Here is a 19,703-nt window from a genome sequence, read left to right as displayed (position 1 = left end):
TATACTCTTCCTATGGTTGGAATCCTGCTTATCTTGCTTGCCTTTGTACTCCCAGCACTTAGCACAATAGGATTCAAGCAGGTATGGCCGGAATACGTTAGTGAGTAGACTTGATCCAGTAGGGGCCCCAGTCTCTTCTCTGACCCTCACCTCACAAAGGATGACTCCATTGCCTCTGGAGTCACCTGCTGAAGGACTTAGGAACATCAGGGACCCTGTACCTCTCCCTGCATCTTTATCCTGAATATTGACAGCCCGGCTTAACCCTGTTCCAGAATAAATTGCCGTCATAATAAATCCCAATGCATTCTGCACCTTTTACCAAGACACTGTCTTACTGTGTGAGAGAAAAGAATGAGTTTTAAAATTACAGCAGATTGTTAACTATTTTCACTGCAATGTTTCTATTAAATGACAGCATTTATTACATGTGACTCAGTCTGCTTCAGCCAAAACGCAATTTAAAAAGAGACAGGGTCTAACTAAGGAGTGTTTGCTGCAAAGCATTTTTGCATTAGCTTCAACTATGATTAAAATGAAAAGACAATAAGATCACACCAAAGGGTTATTTGCTCCAAAACAAATAAGAGCCTTATTATCATGAAGGGCTTTCACAAATTCTCAGAACCCATAAGTACATTATATTAAATTTCACTCAAATGGAGCCCATAATTTTCCTCTGACAAAACCTCAATATGCATTTTTACAATGGTCGGCTGGCCTCTACCAGCACTCCAGCTTGGTTTCCCAGGCAGCACTCGCAATGCTGCAACACCTGGGTATGCTAACAGGAAGCTACCTTTCCCATGAACCAAATGGATTGAATCACTGCAATTGGTGAACACAAGAGTGGCTCACACAGCTCTTCTACTGAGTGCACCAGGCAGCTGACCCCCACCCCACAAGCAGAAATAGGGACAGTGATGGAGAAGACAGGAGTTATCTGTTGTTATCATTGTATTCTGTTTTCTTGGGGTTTTTTGTTTGTTTTGTTTTATAAATAAAAAACAATGCTGCCTTCAGTTGTTGGGATTTGGGGACCAAAAGGAAGAAAATCAAAAGCAATACAACATCCCAACAGAGACTGTAGACCCAGTCTGGATTTCCAGGACTGGATCCTTGTCTTGCTTCCATCGCGAGGTACCCAACAGCTCCGGAAAACTCAGATGAAACTCAGTGCATGGTCTCCTTCCCCACTGCAGTCATAGAGACCCTCCTCTGTGCCAGGCCAGCCAAGGGCACTGAGACAGATGCAGGCGTATCCCGGGCCTCAGACAGCACATAGGCCAGTGTGGTCTTCTCCCGATTGTCCCCATCTGCAAGTCACACCACCATCCTTTGACTCTCTCTAGGCTGAGGACATGTTCCCCATATCTTCCCCTTTCCTCCCCGTGTGCGGAGCTCCCAGACCGTCAGAATTCTTTGCTCCCTGTGTGGCACCCAGTGCCTAGGAAGACGTTGACTCGTGGGACTTCGCCACCATGGGCCCTCGTCTCATTCACACAGACCCCACACCAACCCTCAAACTCAACTTCCTCTCCTCATTTTCCAGCCTCCTCCCACTGCCTGGGGATCTCTCTAAGACACACACTTGGCCCTATCATTCCCTGGTTTTTATGTCTGTAGCTGCACCCCTACCACCATGCTGGACCATCAAAGTGCCATCCACAGCAAACGAGACTCGTTAGCAACCTGACTCCAACCTCGTCCGTGTGGCCTAACCTCCTCTCTCCTAGTCCACCTTCTGAAAAATCAGAGGCCATTACACGCTCGTAACTCGCACGTGCTCTTCCCTCTACCTGGGACGCCTGTCCATCACTTTTTGTTGTGGGACTAGAGGAAGGGTAAGAACATGGTGAAAGCCCCAGCTTCTTGACATTTCAAGGAGCTATTACTGAACACCTTCCCTCCCTCGGCTTGTTATTCCTCATTTACCCCAAGGTAGTTGGCGATGGCCCCAATGTCCAGCACGATGGAGGTGTGTGGGGAGAGAAGTAATTTGTCAAAGTCCATCGCGTGACATGGTCAAGTCTGAGTTCTTTCCAGGACTGCCAAATTTGTGAGTTGGGGCTCTAAACTCCTTGCCAGACAGCAAGCTGCAATTTAAATGTCACCTCCTCTCTGTAACTTTTTCTGATCGTCTCCCGCCCCTGCCATGGAATTAGTCACTCCATCCTCTGGGCACCCACGATACTGCACAGGCTGCTACTTTCATGTTAAACTGGAATTTCTTTTGTCAGCCTCTCACACTCCTCTCGACCAGGAAATGAAGTCCAAGAGACAGAATTGCTCCTACCTCTGGGAAGCCACAAGGACTTTTGCGTCATGTGACAAGATATAAATGCCATCTGTCATTTGTTGAATGAGTTTGACAACATTGGGTCCAGGGAAAGAGAGGCAGACCGGGGCCAGGCCACGAGTCTTGACTTTTGTCTGGACTTTTGGCTTCTTTTTGAACAAGTCCCTTCACTTCCATCCCCCACTCCATCCTTAAAACAAAACCAGCTGCCTTCCTGGCTCCACAGGCCGTTTGGAAGAAGGGTAAGAAAATGCTTTGGGAAATTTGACCATCTTTTTAATTCCTATTTTTAAAGAAACTTTGTTTGAGGGTTTTTTTTCTTATTATCATAAAAGGAAAGCAAAATTATTTTAGAAAAAGCCAAATTTTAGAAATGTGCAATCTAAGTCCTATTTCCTCTAGGCAGAAGACAGTGACCCAATTTCAGCCTCAAAACAGGGTCCCGGGACCCCTGGGAAAAGGAGGGCCTTGTGAGAGGGGTCATAGATTTTCCTCTTCACTGACCTTCAGGGTCCTTGATGACTGTGTTGCTGTTACATTCCTGTAAACTCCTCTCCATACTGAAGTCACAGATTTTTCTAGTGCCATTAATAAAATCAACGCAAATATCATTAATGACCATGCAAGTCTGTCTCTGCAGGAATGCAGCACGAATCTAAAAAAACAGGTTGTGCATTTGAAGGACCATATGAAAGAACCGCTTCCTTCAGGTCACTTAAGGTCAATGCACGGGGCAGGGGTGACATGGACCTAGCACTTGGGGGAGCCCGTTTCATTACATTTGTCTCAACAGGGTTCTCCGGGGCTGTGATGATCCTTCAACAACACTGCAGGATGGGATGAATCCTCCTAACAGGGGCTCCAGGCCTGCGCAGCAGAACAACAGTGCCCTGTTCCATCTCTCTATGACTTTCTCAACCGGAGCCCAGCTGTACGGTTTGGGTGTGGTCTGAATGTCCCCAAAGGTCTGTTTGTTGTGACTTGAGTCTTGGTCTGAAGGGTAGCACTATTGAGAGATGCTAGAACTTTTGTTGGGAGGGGACCATAAGGGGAGGGGGTCTTATGTCATTGGGGCATGCCCTTAAAAAGTCGTTCTTGTGCCAATTCTCATTGAAAGACTTGCTATAAAGGCCTGAGTGGCTCTACCCAGCTCTCTCTGATTCCTGGCTTGGGATGCGACTGCTTGCTCTGGCACTGCCTCTCTCCCATGGCCATTCGCCAGGAGATCCTCACCAGAACTGAGTAGATAAACCTCTCTTTATCAGTAGCCTGCCTCAGGCATTTCATTACAGTGAGGCAAAGCTGAGAGATACACCTGCAATGGCAACAGGTCAACATTACCTCATATACCAGGAAAGATTCTGAGTCTGGACCATGAAACAGTCTGTAATCTTACTCCTAACACTGCATCCAAGTAGGAAGAAGGCTCTACACAAGGAACAGTAATGACAGCTCTTATTTTCCAAGGACTGTTAAGCCTGGTGCTTGTGGGCTTTACACATGTCTTTTCATTCAACCCTCACCATCAGGTTAGAGGTCATAACCATTACAAGCCTCAGTATATAGATAAAGGAACAGAGGCTCTGTGGAATAGGCCTCCTCATGCTTGAAAAAGGGATACACCAGCTCCCCGCCTCTCAGATCCTTTTGGAGTCCCCGAGAGTTGGAGCTGCCCAGCTCCACAGCCCTCAGAAAGCAATGCTGGGCAGGAAGGCACCCAAGGTCAGCAGCAGGTGTTCTGTCTCTAAAACACTCCAGATATGAGGAAAGGCCAGCCCCTCTTCCAGTACCAGGAAACAGGACCAGACATGGCAGAGTCTTACCTTAAAAATACACTTAAAATCACTGAAATTCGATTTGTCCAGCTCCACTAACAGAAGCCAAAAAACACTGGGGTAATTTCGTTAGGAATCGGTGACATACTGTGACTGCATTTCCCAGTACTTATTAAACGATTCCCAAATTCTGTGCGTCTCTCTCTCCTTGGGTGCTGACAGTCACAGCCCTGGTTTGGCCAGTGATAACCCTGCTTGGATTCCGGCTCCCCGGGGCCTGAGTTCGCCTGCCCTACAGAGGCTCACTCCACTGGACAAACCAGCAAGGAGGCAGGCCCATCCCAATACATCCCCCAACCTCATATCTCCTCTGAAGCCCATCTGTGATCCAGGATCAGAAGGAAGTTTCAGAGGATAGAACAGGCTCTTTTACAACTTGTCCAAAAGAATTCTATGGCACACGGTGAGTACAGCATTAAGGAATTTTATACAAAGATTCTTAAATGAAAGGTGGGCAGGAAGTGGACCTGCTCTCGCCTATTTATAAGTCAGGACTTTTAAAATCGCCTCACTTATCTGTCCTTTGAATCGCTTGTGCTTTCCACTGACTAGCTCACAGAAGCTTAGACTGAGTACCTGCATCATGCTGGGTCCTGGATGGTAGGACAAGAACCCCAAAGGTGACAGGACACAGTACCTCCCCTGGTGGATCTTAGTCCACTGTGGAACATAGAAAGGAACAGAAAATCCTAACACGGTGGGAAAATGTTGCAAGTGAAGCATGCGCCAAGGATGAAGTCCACCTTGCTAAACCACTTCTGCCCATCCCTGCAATGAAAGTTGAGATGCTAATGCATGTGTTGCATATATATTTTAGGTCAGGTATTTGCGACGTTCAATTTCCAAAATTCTTATTAAAGCAATGTATCCCCCCACAGGGCATATTTACTGTTGTCTTTCTTGACTTCAATTGCTCCCTAATCTTCCCCTAATGTACACACATAAGAACACACATGCACATATGTGCGCACACACACACACACATTGTGACGGTTGATCTTAACTGTCAATTTGATTGGCTGGAGAGACACCTAGGAGATTGGTCAGGCACGCCTCTGGCTTTGTGAGGTGTTTCCAAAAGTCATTAAATCACGAGGCTTCTGACCGAACGGACAGATCAATCCCTCCATGGACGTGAAATAAGATGGAGTGTTGGGAGGTGGTGAAAGGTAGGACGCGGAGGCATGTCCCGGGGGGACTACATCTTGCCCTGTCCCCTTCTTGTATCCACTTCCTCTACATCCTAGCTGCCAAGATGTGACCTTCCACACCCTCCCCACCAGAACAAACTGAAATTTCCGAAAACATGAGTCAAAATAAATCCTTCCTCTCTTAAGTTGTTTCTATCAGGTATTTTGGTCACAGTGGTGAGAAAAGTAACTAATACATCCTTACACATACATGCATGCACACATGCCTTCGGGAATTTTTCAATTAAATAATTTCTTGTCAGCAAAACCATTGCCTGGGCATGGACTGTGATGTGCTTAAGAATGTGGCTTTGGCTAGGCGTGCTGGGTCATGCCTACTGTAATAGCTATTCAGGAGGCAGAGATTGGGCAGACCAAGGTTGGAGAATTGCAGTTCAAGGCCAGCCCTAGCAAAAAAGTCGAAAAGACTCCATCTCAACCAATAAAAGCTGGGAATTGTGGTATGTCTGTCATCCAACTATGGTGGGAAGTATAAATAGGAGGACTGAGATCCAGGCCAGCCTGGGCATAAAATGAGACCCTCTCTCCAAAATAACCAGAGGAAAAAGGGCTTGAGGAATAGGTCAAGTGGCAGAGTGCCTGCCTACCAAAGCATGGACTCTGAGTTCAAACTCCGATGCCTAAAAAAAAAAAACCCAAATGTGGGCTTTGAGTTCTGGCAGGGCTAGGTAATCTAGAGGACCCCTTTGGCTGGAGACTAGGTGGGAAAGGGACAAGCAAGGAGACCATATGTCCTTTTAGGAGAGGTCGCACCAGCGCTGGGAGAGATGTGGCTTGACCCTGGCTTGGGGTAGAGAGAAGCATTTGGACTTGTGATATCTTTGACCACTGGAATGAGCAGTGAGACGAGGAAGGAGGCAGAAATACTCTGCAGCCAAAACCCTCAGGTCTGCATACCAGCCTTGTGCTCTCTGTTAGACCTGCTATTTGCTAAGTACTGCACTCAAGTCAAGCGTCTCTTCCTAATTTCAGCTGTTTGTGGCTTAATTACCAGAATCAAGGAGATTGACCCTAAACACATCCTTGTCATCAAAATCACCTGAATTCTGTACTGAACGTCCAGACATGGCTATCCATTAGAGCCCATGGTCCAAGTTCCAGGTGCTCATCATTAACCTTCAGAACAGTGGAGGCCTAAAATCACCTTCAGTGGTGGACAGTGCCAGAGTAGACAGCATGCCATTTAAGAGCAGGGACTGTAGAGACGGTCCTGGCTGGGTTCAGATCTCAGTCCTCCCACTAGCAAGCTGAGCGATGATAGATAAGTAACTAACCTCTCTGTGCCTCAGTTGTTGCCTGTGTAAAGCAGGAGAGAAGGTTCAGCATTATTGGAGCCATATCCCTATGTCCTAGTCTGTCTTCAATGAACGCTGCACCGGTTCAGGGGATTTGGTACAAATGGCCCTGCTGTGACCCCACCTGCCCAGGCCACCTGGAGTCCCTGGGCTCTCTCTCTGTTGGGATCTCCCAGTTAGCTCACTCTCCTCCCCTCTCCCCCCACCGACAACACAGAGCTTCCAGGGCTGTGTTAGGTGGAGCAGGGGAGGATGGTGGCTTTCCCAGTGCCCCTTTCCTTTCCTTTTTAACAAACTGCTCTAAATTTTGGGGGCTGGCAGAATGCCAACTGCATTTACCTTTATTTAATCACTGCATAGACTCCTCTGTGAAAAGTGGGGTAATTAGGGCCAAAATATATCACCCAGAGGCTGATGTTAACTACCTGAAATAAAAGCTAGCTCCCAATTTCAACAAAATTACCAGGTTGTTTTCCTTCCAAGAACTCCTGGCAGTGGCTAAGTTCCCTGGTTGATCCTGCCTGAGAGATGGCTGTCCCCAGCAGAGGAAGGGTCAAGGTGGAGGCAGGGACTGGCCTTCTCTGGGGTGAGTGAGAACAGGCCTGAAAATTTGCTCATGACCTATGAGACAGGACAAGTCTTTCTGGAAGGAGCTCAGAGGTCTGGAGTCCCTGCTCATGTCTGTGTTATTGCCACTGTAATGTGACTTCAGACACCCAGTCAGTCTACTCTCCTAGCCTGGAGGGAGTGATAACTACCTATGCATCAGCACACAAGATGGAACCCACACACTGCAGGAATTTTGAGACTCACTTCCCTCTCCAAAGTTCACAATTGGTAAACAGTCCAATTGGTAGCAAGTTCTCTATATTACAGTCATCAAATTCACGGTGCATCTAAACATGGCGTGCTCCACATGGGATCCATTCCCAGATAACAGGTCTCTGAAGTCCTTTCCCTCTTCCATGATTCCTCTGCTCTTACCTCACAGCCCTCTTAAAGGAACCCAGAATACAAGAAGAGAATATTGATTACACAAGAGCTTTTGGATGGAGTCTGATGAAACATCAGTGATTTCAGTCAACACACAATGTTTGCACACATCTTGCATACATCACTGTTCACCCGTGTCACACAGTGACAGACATCACTAATCAATGCAGCACTTTTCCTCTCCAGCTGAGAAAGAGCCACTAAATCTTTCTCAGTCCTCCGAGCAGACACTACCAATCCATCAGAGTTGGCATGTGAGGGCAGAATTTATTTTGGGTCCCGCAGTTAGAAGCTTGGGAGAAAGGAAACAAGAACAGGAATTGTTCAACCCGGGAAACACAGACTCATGAAAGAGATCACAGAAATGATACAGTGCATCACACAGAAGAGAACCAAGGTCCAGAGAAGTTAAATCCAAGGGCAGGGTTCTCTGCTAGTAGAACATGGACCCTTCCTCCTGCTCGCTCCGATCGACTGAACCAAGTTGCCTTTCTCAACATCCAAGTCAAGTTCCTTAGTAACTCAATTGAACAGGCAATTAATTATCTGACAGATTTGATTCTGGCCAAGAAAGGGAAAGAGACACCTGTCATGTAAGAGCTCTGGGCTGGGGCTGGCGGAGTGGCTCAGGCAGTAGAGTCCCACTAACAGTTTCTTGTCCAGGCAGGTGATCTACAGAAAAATCATGGTCATTTCTAATGCAGTGAATTCAAGAAGCCATCCAGCCCAGCCATATGGTTCCCGTAGTTTTGATAGCTGACACCCTTTAGTGCAGTGTCCCTACTGCTGCATATGAGCAAAGGTCACTCTTCAATCCCATCTAATGACGAGAGTTGCAGACAGCTGCCTGCCCCATCAAGGTCTTATCGGGATTTTAGAAGCACTAGGCTTGTCTGGTGTTTGCCATAAACCCTGCTTAATATGCCCAAGCAATTAAAACTCACCAATAAAAACCACATCTGGAAAATTAAAATGACAAGTGGAATGGGGACCATTCCTCCTTGTCAAATTCCAGTTTGACATTAAATTAAATTAAATTGGAGCCTTTGGTACTTGGACAGGAACCCCTCACCCCAAATAATTACTCTCCAGTAGCACTTTCTTTAATTTGGAAGCGATATCACTACGCTAGGAATGACTGGGAAGACCCAGTCCATGAAGATGAAGCTACAGCTTGTTTGGGTTTTGTCCTTCCTGCTCCTGGCAAGGCACATGCCATAGCTTGTCCATAATCCGTCATTGCAGTAATCACACTGCAAACACCAGAGCCACCGAGAATGATGACCCAGCTTGCAAGGCAGAGCTGCTGCAAGGCTCTGGAATCAGACAGGAGATTATGAGGACGCTGGCCACTCCTTCCATAGTCCCTTCCCTCCCTAAAGTCGGGACTGCTGACACAGGGAAAGTTCCCTGCAGAAGGAGAAGCCATCTGAGGGAAAGCCCATGCAAAAACATGGAGGTGTGAACTGACGGGCACGCCCTCCTTCACGCGTTACTTCCTTCATTAGCTTGACTAATACTGACAAGCGGGATGGCGCTCTGTGCCAGGCACCCAGCTTGGTGCTCAGAAGAAAAGAGTGAGTGAAACACGGCCCCTGCCCTGTCCAAAGAATGTAGGTGGAGAAAAAAAATCCAGAAAACCATTTTACATCGTGCTAAGCCCTTGAACCCAATGGCCTGGCCATGTGTACACCTGGGCTCTGAGAGCAAATGGCAAGGGAGGGGAAGGGGACTCCCTCAGCCTCAGGAGGAGAGGAAGTAGGGCCAGGCAATTGGAAACAACAAGCCATGGTGGGCAAGAGAGTGAGAGGGAGGATCCAGGGCAGCTCTGGCTCTAGGTGGCAGACCAGAAACTGAAGTCCCAAATGCAGGGAGTGCGCAGTGGGCCTCAGGGAGCTGGTGATGGGGTCAGTTTTGGGGACAGTGAGTTTGAAATGCTTGACAGACATACCATCAAAAGAGGTCAGATTTTCTTGAGCAACAGACCACACCTAACTCAATTCTAGGCGTTTGTGCTGAGGATACAGAGGTGCTCCTAAATGATGGATGAAAAAAAATGAGTGCTGTGTACAAGAAACACTTGTGCATATTCCTCTCCTACGAGGCATCATTAATTCTCACAGTTGCTGTATGAGGAAGGGCTTTTATTAACCACTTGATAAAAAGCCACAATCTTTCAAAAGTCTTAGGGTATAAGAGTGGAGGTAGAAACATTTTACCACAGGTAAAAAAGACTCAAAAGAAAAAAAAGTCAAGCATGGTGGTGCACACCTGTAAACCCAGCTACCCAAGAGGTAGAAGTAAGAAGATCATGGTCCAAGACCAGCCAAAGCAGAAGTGTGAGATCATATCTATAAAGCAAACTAAAGCAAAAAGGGCTGGTGATGTCTGTAGTAGAGTGCTTGCAAGGGTGATGTCCTGGGTTCAAAACCCAGTACTGCAAAAGAAAAAACAAAACAAAACAAAACAAAGGACAGATAACACGAAAAGGTACCCAACATCATTAATCATCAGGGAAATGCAAATTAAAACCACAAGAAGACACTGGTGGAATTGCTATAAATCCACTAGAATTGTTTGAATCCAAAGGACCACATGCTGGTGAGGATGTGGGTGAACAGAGTCCCCACACAGTGCTGGTGGGATGTACAATGGCGTACCCACTCTGAGGACAGTTTGGCATTTCCTTATAAATATACACTTCCCATCTGGCTGGCAATTCCACTCCCAGATTTCTACCCAAGAGAAGTCAAAATACATTCATGCCAAACCCAGACATAAATTTTCATAATAGTCCAAAGTTGAATGCAACACAAATCTCCATCGACCAGCGGGTGGTGAAACACAGTATGACATGCTCACACAACACAGTGTCACTCAGCAATAAGAAGGAACCAGGCATTGACGCATCCAAAGCATGGCTGAACCTCAAAACAGATGAAAGGGAGAGGCCAGGCACACAGGCCTCCTATTTTCTGATGCACCTTTACTGCAGTTCCAGGAAAGGCGAGTCCACAGAGATGGAAAGCAGTCCTGTGTCACTCGGGGTGGGACAGGGATGACAGTGACTGCCAGTAACTCCTGCTCTGAGCTGAATTATGGCAATGGCCACATATCCATGCAACTTTACCGACGCTCACCAAATGAACACTTTTAATGCTTAAGTTTTGAGCATGTGAATTATATTTCAACGAAGCTGTTATTTTAAAAAGGCTGCTGTCTGGCTCAGAAGAGAGGAAGTTCCTGCCCCAGCAGTGCCCTAAGGACACATCAGTATTGCACCTTGTAGTGCAATACCGCAACCTATTGATGTCAATAGGTTGAAAAGGCCCACAAAGGAATCCTAGGCAAAGGAAGGAACAGAGGCTGTCATGAAAGTGGGAGCATGCCCGGCATGCTTGGATATCCATTTTTTTGGGCTGGATATTTGGACATAAAAAATGGAGATCAAAGGCTATAAAATTGATTGTGACCAGACCAGACCCAAGAAGCTGAAAATGATCAGGTTGATCAATGTGTTCATGACTTGATTTGGTAGGCAGTGGGGAGCCACTGGACATTCCCAAGTAGGGAAGTGCCCTTGCAAAGCTCAACGGGGCGGCCATGAGGAGTAGGTGTGGAAAGGCCAACAGGGCCGAGTGTCAAAGCAAAGACTCAAGGGACTGGGTGTACTTAGTGCATGAGGCCCAAACGCCTGCCTGTGTCAATAATGCAAAGAGAAAAGACTCACCGTACCAGGGAGAAAGAAATCAGTCATGGACATCTTACTTAGCGCCCCATGCACCCTGGGGCCTGGTTTAAAGCATTGCTGCTATAGAGGAGGACCAGGACTTACGAGCCTGCTATCTACAGAATGAGCCAAATGGATTGATGCCCGTCTTTAGGCTTGCACCAAAGAAAAGGAATAAAGATTAGACGGGCCGTAAAATGCTTATCTAGGAGTGTGCTGGGAACCACGGCTGGAAAGCTCATTACCGAATAAGATACGGTGGTATTTCTGAGGCTGGAGGAGAGAAAGTGAGACAAATGACAGGGACCAGGCATAGGCTTCCTGGCCCAGAAAGGCGCCAGTGCCAGGCACTGCTGGCCTCTGTGAATGGCACTGCTGATTTTTCATTTTCATTTATTTATTATTTTTGTGGGGCTGGGACTAGAATCAGGACCTCGCATATATGAAGCGAGAGCTCTACCACTGAGCTACACTCCCTGGCCTGAATTGTTTCTTTAACTGTGCATAACGCACAGTAAGTGAACTGGCACAGGCAGGAGCAGACAGGACGGGTCCGAAGGAGAAGTCTGCTGCACCTCCCCTGCTACAGAGTGCAACCCGTCCCCAACTACTGCTGCAGAAAGTCCCCTGAGTCCTGTACCCACAAAGCAGGGCTTAGCATATCGTCATTCCACACTCCCAAACCTGCTTAGCCCACACCAGTGTAAGGCAGGGGTGCCAGCCTGCCTTCTGGAAGCTGGTCCAAATGTTCCAGGATTGTACCCTGTGCCAACTCTCAACTATCCGGAAATCCCACAGCAAGAGTGGGGATTTTAGCTTCTCTTGAGAAACTGGGAGTTCCATCAGCATGGCACCCAGGACTGGAGCTGTACTTGTCCTCTGTGAGCATTAGGGTCTCTGCCTGGTGCACTTCACTTATACATTCCTGCCCTCATTCAGCAAGTATTTATTAAGTCCCTACTGTATGCCGTGAGCTGTGGTGGGATATAAAGACATAGTAAAGAATAAAGCTGATAACACTTACTTTCCTGGAGTTCCTATCCTCATATGACAAGCAAGACGATCACAATGAAAGTGATGCATGGTTTAGGTGAGAAGCTCTAAGAGAAACCAGGAAGCCAGGTGCAGCGTGTGGAAGAGGGGAGAGGCGCTGGGTATGGTAGACAGGGGACAGAGCCATTCTGATTCTGCAGCCAAATGGTGAAAGTGAGAGAATGGCCCTCGACTGCCAAGGGACATCCGGAAGATCACATTTGATGTGTGGCAGGAGCACTAAAGGGACAAGCGAGGGAAAGAGGGTCTCTGAGGTCTGCCTAGGGCTTGCATTTTATTCTGAGTGATGCAGAGACTGCTGATGGGTTTGAGCAGAGAAGCCATGAGGCTGAGTCACATATGTTGGTGACTGGTGCCTGTTTGTTGGTGGCATCTCTATGTTTGATCCTTGTTTTTAAAACAAGATGGGCAGAGGTTAAAGGGTTAGAGATGGGCTCTGTGTCTGGGGAGGGAAAATAGAGTATGGGGAGAAATCTTCTGATCTTCAGAAAAGTGTGTGTGTAGAAGAGTAACCCCAAACTTAGCAGTGACCTTGAATTACCTGTTATTTACAGGAAGACTTCAGACACAATGAAGCCACTTAGAAAACCAAGCGCACTGAACCCCGATCCTGGTTACCACTTGACCCTCAGCCAGAAGAAAATGCATCTGGAGCATTCGACCTTGTTCACTTACAAAAAGCTCTTCCTCTCCCTTTGGTGTCTTTACCAGTGGCATTCTACCCCTCTGATACACTCAACTTCTTAGACAAGTCCTAAGTATTGTATTTAGGCATCCTGAGTTATGACCTATGTTGTGACAACCCAGACAGGAATACGATCCTTTACTCTAACACAAAGCAGTGATTGGCGCTGACGTTCAGCATGTTGAGGTCTTACAGAACATCTGTTCCAAGACCCTGAAGAGCTGGAGACATTTTACAAGAAAAAGGGGTTTACTTACAGTCAGAATGTGGTCCCGTCCCATAGTGATGACCATCCGGTTCACTGTGCGGAGCAGCTGGACCATGATCTCTTGGATGTGGTGGTAGGTGAAGGCCTGTAACACAGTAAGAGACATCTCTATGACAACCAGGACACTATGGCAGCGCCATCTTCCAAAGACACAGACAACAGTGGTCAGATATGGGAATCACCAACACCATTGCCACCATCACTACCAAGGTCATGACTCCATCCTGGCCAACACTTTGCATTGCACACCAGTCACCTTGAACATAAGTTAGTGATGAAGAGCTCACCTAGGCTTTGGAATTGGGAACTTGGAGGTTTTAAAATCCTAGTTCTGACAAGGATTTGTTGTATATTACCTAACTTCTCTCAACCTTGGTTTCTTCACCTGGTAGAAGCTATCATGGAATAAGGAACCTCGTGCAAGGACTTGGTTAAAATAGGTGACAGAGAAGCTGAGACACCCACATCAGAAAGCCACTACTGCCCCCAGGCTAAAGGGACAGATAGAGGAGGAAGGGTTCCAGAGCCCAGGGAGGGGGGTGCAGCAATGGGAACTGGCTATCGGGGTGCCTATGAAGCAGCACTGCCCACGCTGAGCGGACATCCACAGTGAGTCAGGTTGTAACACTGTAGGGTATTGAAAGTGGGTAAGCCCTCTTTAAATACAGGTCTCAGAATTTTCTGTGCCTTTGGGTAAACAAGAGTTTCAGGCATGTTAACGCACATCCTCAGACCATGTTACCTATGTTGTCCTTAAACACAGTGTCATTCACATATCTTGGTGAGAGTGGCCACAACGAAGGAGAAAGGCCCTGAGGTTTAGGTTCAGAAGGTCTGGGTCTGAATTCCAGTGTTAAGCTTGCCAACTGTGGAATCTCACTTAGCCCTGGATCTTCTGGGCTTTGTCTCCCTCATCAACAAAACTTGGGACGTTCTCTTGAGGTTGATGTGAGCACAAAAGTGACACGCACAATTGTGGAAAAAACACACACTCAGTTCTCTTGCAGGAGTCTCTGTAAGTCACAGTAGAGCTTGACTGTCAGCCATCTCTGAATTTTATCTTTATCCTTCTGGTGGCTGAGAATCCTGACACAAGCCACCATGATGCCCTGGAGATGGTGACTGAGGCCTGGAGAAGCCTATAGGTCTCCAGGTCCTAGTCAGAGACTGGCATAAAGAAGGTGCTAAGTGGGTGACCGCCCACACTCATTCACAGGCCTGTTATGAACCTTGCTGCATTCAACCCAACAGCAGTTTAGTTTCTTACTGGAAGCAATGAAAGGAGATAGGTTCAAAGATGGGGGGCACACAGAGAAAGACGTGCTCATTAAAAATGTCCTCCCCTCCCGGCATGCTGCAGTGACTACTGGCACCCTGAGAGGAATCACCAGGCACTCACTTTCTCTTCTGCCTCACACTTGTCCCTTTGGAGCTCTGGCTAATCCCCAGCCCTCCAGCCCCGTGCAGCCACCAGCCAGGGCTCTGCCACCTGAGCTTCTCATGCAGCATGTGTTTTTCAAAAACGGGGCTTCTGCTGCATCAGGTCTAGCCAGACCTCAGTCTTTTTCTGGACCTGAGCTCTTTCCCCTCCTATGACATTTGGGGCTGGGAAGGACAGCATATCCCTGTAATTCTTGGCTGAAGGCAAACCTCTCCTGACTTCCTTATTTCTGCAAGCCCTTTTGCTGACCACTTACTCTTAACGTTACGCAAATATGGAATCCACATTTATAGCACCAATAGCTAACATTTGCGAAGACTTCATCAGTGCCGACTAAGCACTTTAGCAGTTTTCGTATCAAGATAAGCAAGACGTGATCTATATAACTCAGATGTGAAAACAAAAACCCAGAGAGGTTAATTGATCTGCCTGGGTCACCCAGCGAAGTCAAGGAAGAAGGTGTGCATCCACAGTTTGGCTCCGGATCTATTCTTTCCCCAACTCACCCAGACATGCAGGAATCCCATCACACATCTCTGGCTGCAACTTGGGCTTCATTCATCTCCTTCCATCTGCCAAGATAGACATAGGCTTTCTTCCATTGGGACAACTTCTAACTCACTCAGTGACTTCTGGTGTTTTCTTTTGCAAAAAATCTTTGGCGCTACCTTTTGTTCGTTCCTTCACAATTTCCTCACATTTACATGGCTTCCATTTGATGCCATTTTCCCCCCAGGATCACATCTCTTCGCTTAACAAAAGAGATGTGGACATATTCATTCCTCTTGGCTTCTGCCCCTTGTTCTTTAAAATAGCCATTTCTTCTTTGTCCAAAGAGCAGCAATTAGACAGCTAGGGAAGACTGGTATTTAACTGTCAAATTTGATTCATTTCATTCTACAAACTCACAAGATGGAGGGATGTCTAGCTGAATGTTTTGAGATCAAACTTTGAGTTGGACTCTCAGCTCTCTTAATGTGAGCTGGGTGACCTTGAGCAAACCACTCTTCCTGAGTTTCAGCTTCTGCATTTATAAAAGGTGGGAAATAGAAACCTTGAGGCTACTGGCTTGAGAACCAAGTCAGGACATGTGGTAAAGCCATCCGTTCCAAGAACTGGTGTGCAGTCAACCCACAGTAAGTGGTGCTGGTCCCCACTCTCCTTGCCCTCTGTCTGCAGCGCATTGGGCCAGACTTGCTCATTCCCGGCACGTAGCAGAAAGTGCAGTGCCAGGAGACGCAAAAAAACAAACACTGGGTGAAATGGAAATGTCGCCAAAGAATGTATAGAACTATGCAAATGGAAAACTTCCAAGCTGATAAACCTGTGCTAAGCAGTGTAAGTGCAGCCACAAATCACACCCTGCTAATTGCTCTAGTGCCAGGCAAGTGGGGGAAACTCAGCAAAGTGTGTCCCAGGGCCAACTAAATGGTGGCTTGTAATTGAAATGACAAAGTCAGTCTTCCTATTACGGCCCAGGCAAGGAAATTAATCCATCCCACCTAAACACACTGAAAATTGTCACGATGGCTTTCTTTTAATAATTGTAGGGTTTGGTATCTAAGGGTCTTTAAATGAAGTCTCATGCAAAAGCCTGGTGTGAAACACAGTAGGAGAGCCGGAGGTGGCTGGGCTGCGTGGGATGGGGCCAATCTCTGCCTTCTTGATTCTCTCTCAACCCTAGTTCAAAACCACTGCGTTCCCTTAGTCTCTGTATCACAGCAACAGCGCCTCCCACCTTGGGAAGATCTGAAGTTACAATGACAGACAGCCTTCCGGCACAGAGGCATCAGGTGAAAGGTGGACCTTCCTTCTTTTTCTTTCAACCCTTCTGATGATGCAAGCAGAAAAATCTCCCCCTGGTGCCAGCAGGTCTTCAGTGCCTCTTCTAGGTCATGGGAAATCCTTTCTTTTAGACACACAGGGAAGTGTTTAGGTCAGAACAGGCAAAAGATAAACACCGTCTAGTCAGAACTTAATGGTCCTGTTTTGTTTTCACGGTGCTTATTTTTAAAGTTAGTTATATTTATGGCAAATGTGCAGGAAGAAGATCCAGGACTTGGAAATAAAGCCAAATGGGCACTGTATGACATTTGAATAGAATGTTTCTGGTTCCACTAAATTGCAGGTCCTCTCAGGAGGTGTAGCTTTGAGTTACCACCCACGGCTGGTCAGAAACCCAAAATTTTATATTCTTGTAGAAGTAGAAAGTTCTACAGGGGTGGAAGAGGTTAACTTGTAAGAAAAATAACCTTTGATGTCTGTTTACTGGTTTTCCCTGTCAGGTTTACCTGTCTGAGACCTAGTGATAATTTAACACAAGCACCCCTTCTCCTACAAAAAGAACAAAACTATGAAATGCTGCTAACCAGCTCAGGGTCTGCTTGTCCTGTGTTCTAGCTTACCAGTTAAATAAAATGTTGACGTGTGAAAGTACCTAAATACATACAATGGTGTTTTTAACAATCTGAAAACTGTACTTTCATGCAAGTAATGCTGTCTACTTACAGTAGGGATAAAATTTTGTTAATTTTTTTGAGGTACCGGGGTTTGAATTCAGGACTTTGTGCTTGCCCTGGAGGCGTTCTATCACTTGAGTCAAATCCCCAGCCCTTTTTGCGTTAGTTATTTTGGGAATAGGATCTCACATTTTTTGCCCTGGCTAGGCCAGCCTGGGCTACCATCCTCCTATTTAGGCTTCCCATGGAGCTGGGATGACAGGTGCATGCAATCCAGCTATTGGTTGAGATGGGGTCTTGCTAACTATTTGCCCTGGTTGCCCTCCAACAGCAATCCTTCTGATCTTCATCTCCCAAACTGCTGGGATTACAGGTGAGTGAACCTGTCCAAATATTGTTAACTTTTATGAAAGTTATAAGTTTATATATATATAAGGTTCATTTAAAACCAAAACAAAAAAAAAAACCCCAAATAACAACAACAACAAAAAAACCTCAGAAGTACCAACAGTTTTCTCCAGAGAAAAGAGATGCTTCTCTTTAATTTTAATCATGATAGTTATTTTAGCATTTATGACCATGTCACCAATATTCTTACCTTACTCCATTTAAAACTAATTTTTCACTTAGTCACAGTATTTATTCGCTGTCTAGCTTTAATAAAAGACAAGAATTTCACTTTCTTCCCCACACCCTCATCAGATACGAGGTCCTCCCATTTCTCCTCCCTCTCAGACAGTTGTAGTTTAATTTGGTTTGATCAATATTTAGCATTTAAAGAATTGTCACTATCTTTTTCCGCAATTCCCGATTGCCTCTTATATGTTTTGTAGGTCTTTCTGGCTACTTCCTTCTAAGAGGGAAGTAACCTGCCCAGCACTTTTCTTCTGTATTCTGGACTCGTCTTCCCTGTGGGAGTCTTCCTTCCTTCTTCCAGCCATGGTATTTGTTCTCACGACAGTGTGGGTGAAGCCAAATTTCCCTACCGGGTACCCGGGCTGGGACGGGGAGCTAAAGAGACTCCAAAGTTTCTTTCTTCTCAGTCTAACTGATCCCACAGACAGGAATTCTCAGCCTGGACACCAGCCTGGAGGGTTAAATCCCAGCCTCCTGCATTCTAGGGGCCCAGAGGGAGGAAAGCCACTGGAGTTTCAGCCTACAGGAGGAACACCTGCTTCTGAGTCGCACCCTTCCTGGTACCTGGGCCTCTGAGTCTGGATGCCTTGGTTTTACTTCCTCCATGGCTCAAACTGCTTCTTTAACCAACTTTCGATGCATGTGTCTGCTTGCCAACGGCCTTAGATGGCAGGGCTTCTTGACTGTCTCACTGCCGGCAGTCACTTTCAGATGTTCGCTTAGTCACTTAGGAATTTTCCAGATGATTTGTATCTGCTTTAAAAATCCCTTTACTTTGCCAGGCACCTGTGGCTCACACCTTTTAGCCCCAGCTACTCAGGAGGCTGAGATTAGGAGGATCAAGATTCAAGGCCAGCCAGGCAGATAGTTCGTGAGACCCTATCTTGAAAATACCCAACGCAAAAAAAAAAAGGGATGGTGGAACGGCTCAAGTGACTTTAAAAGTGGATCAGTGAGTTCAATCTACAGTACCAAAAAAACCCACAAACCTCTACTTTCATTTCTTGCCAGATTCAATAGGGAGTAGACTATGTGCCTGTGTTTAATTCTGCCATAAATTTTCATGTTTAACTATCTATGAATTGACTTAGTTTAAAAAGATGACTAGCATGTGTGATGATAAATAACATAATTGTGTGATGAAAATGTTTAAGGTTTCGAAAACAGGGTTGGCATGTGTGTTGATTTTATAGACAGCAAAGCTACAGTTTTGGGATAGGGCTTGTATAAAACAAGGTGACCAGTGACATGACACATACCGTCATCTGAGCTAAAATAAAAACTCAGCTCTGGGTTGAGCACAGTGGTGCATGCCTGTGGTCCCAGCAACTCGGGAGGCTGAGTCAGGAGGCTCACTTGAGCCAGGGGTCGAGGCCAGCTTGGGCAACATGTTAAGACCATGCCTCAAACAACAACAAAACCGAGTTCTGCTGAGCAACGTGAGGCCAATGGCTCACTCCACCCCAGCACAGGGCAGCTTTGGGATTCGTGCCTGATGATCCCACTCCTCTGCCTGCTTTGTCATTAGGCATTTTCAATACTAAGATGGCGACCTCGAGGTCACAGCATAGCATTAAATCCAAAGGTAGAGTTGAGAGAGAGAAGGCCATGAACACATGCAAGGCCATGAACACAGCTGCAATCTTTGGCCACTACTTTTTTTCTGTCTCCTGTGTTCCCGTGTAAGAGGTCTCTCCAATTTCCTCCCATCTTGAAGGCACCACAGACACTCAGCTAGAAGGAAGAGACCTATCTTTGAAGAGACAGTAATAGCTGTCATCTAATGCAGAGTCACACC

The 19,703-nt window shown here is 46.5% G+C and overlaps 1 protein-coding gene across 4 annotated transcripts in view; it reads right to left on the bottom strand.

Moving 5' to 3' along the window:
* Positions 1-19,703, bottom strand: part of Dock2 (dedicator of cytokinesis 2) — a 378,635-nt gene that overhangs the window by 191,599 nt on the left and 167,333 nt on the right. For all 4 annotated transcript variants that reach the window (XM_020164385.2, XM_074057759.1, XM_074057758.1 and 1 more), the window contains one exon: positions 13,359-13,454. In XM_020164385.2, coding sequence (XP_020019974.2) covers positions 13,359-13,454 — 96 coding nt within the window. The remainder of the gene's footprint in view (positions 1-13,358; positions 13,455-19,703) is intronic.

This window comes from Castor canadensis, chromosome 16 (genome assembly GCF_047511655.1).
Source record: "Castor canadensis chromosome 16, mCasCan1.hap1v2, whole genome shotgun sequence".
NCBI classification, from domain to species: Eukaryota; Metazoa; Chordata; class Mammalia; order Rodentia; family Castoridae; genus Castor; species Castor canadensis.
Note: the sequence above shows the minus strand (reverse complement) of the source record. Positions and strands in the feature narration are given on the sequence as shown.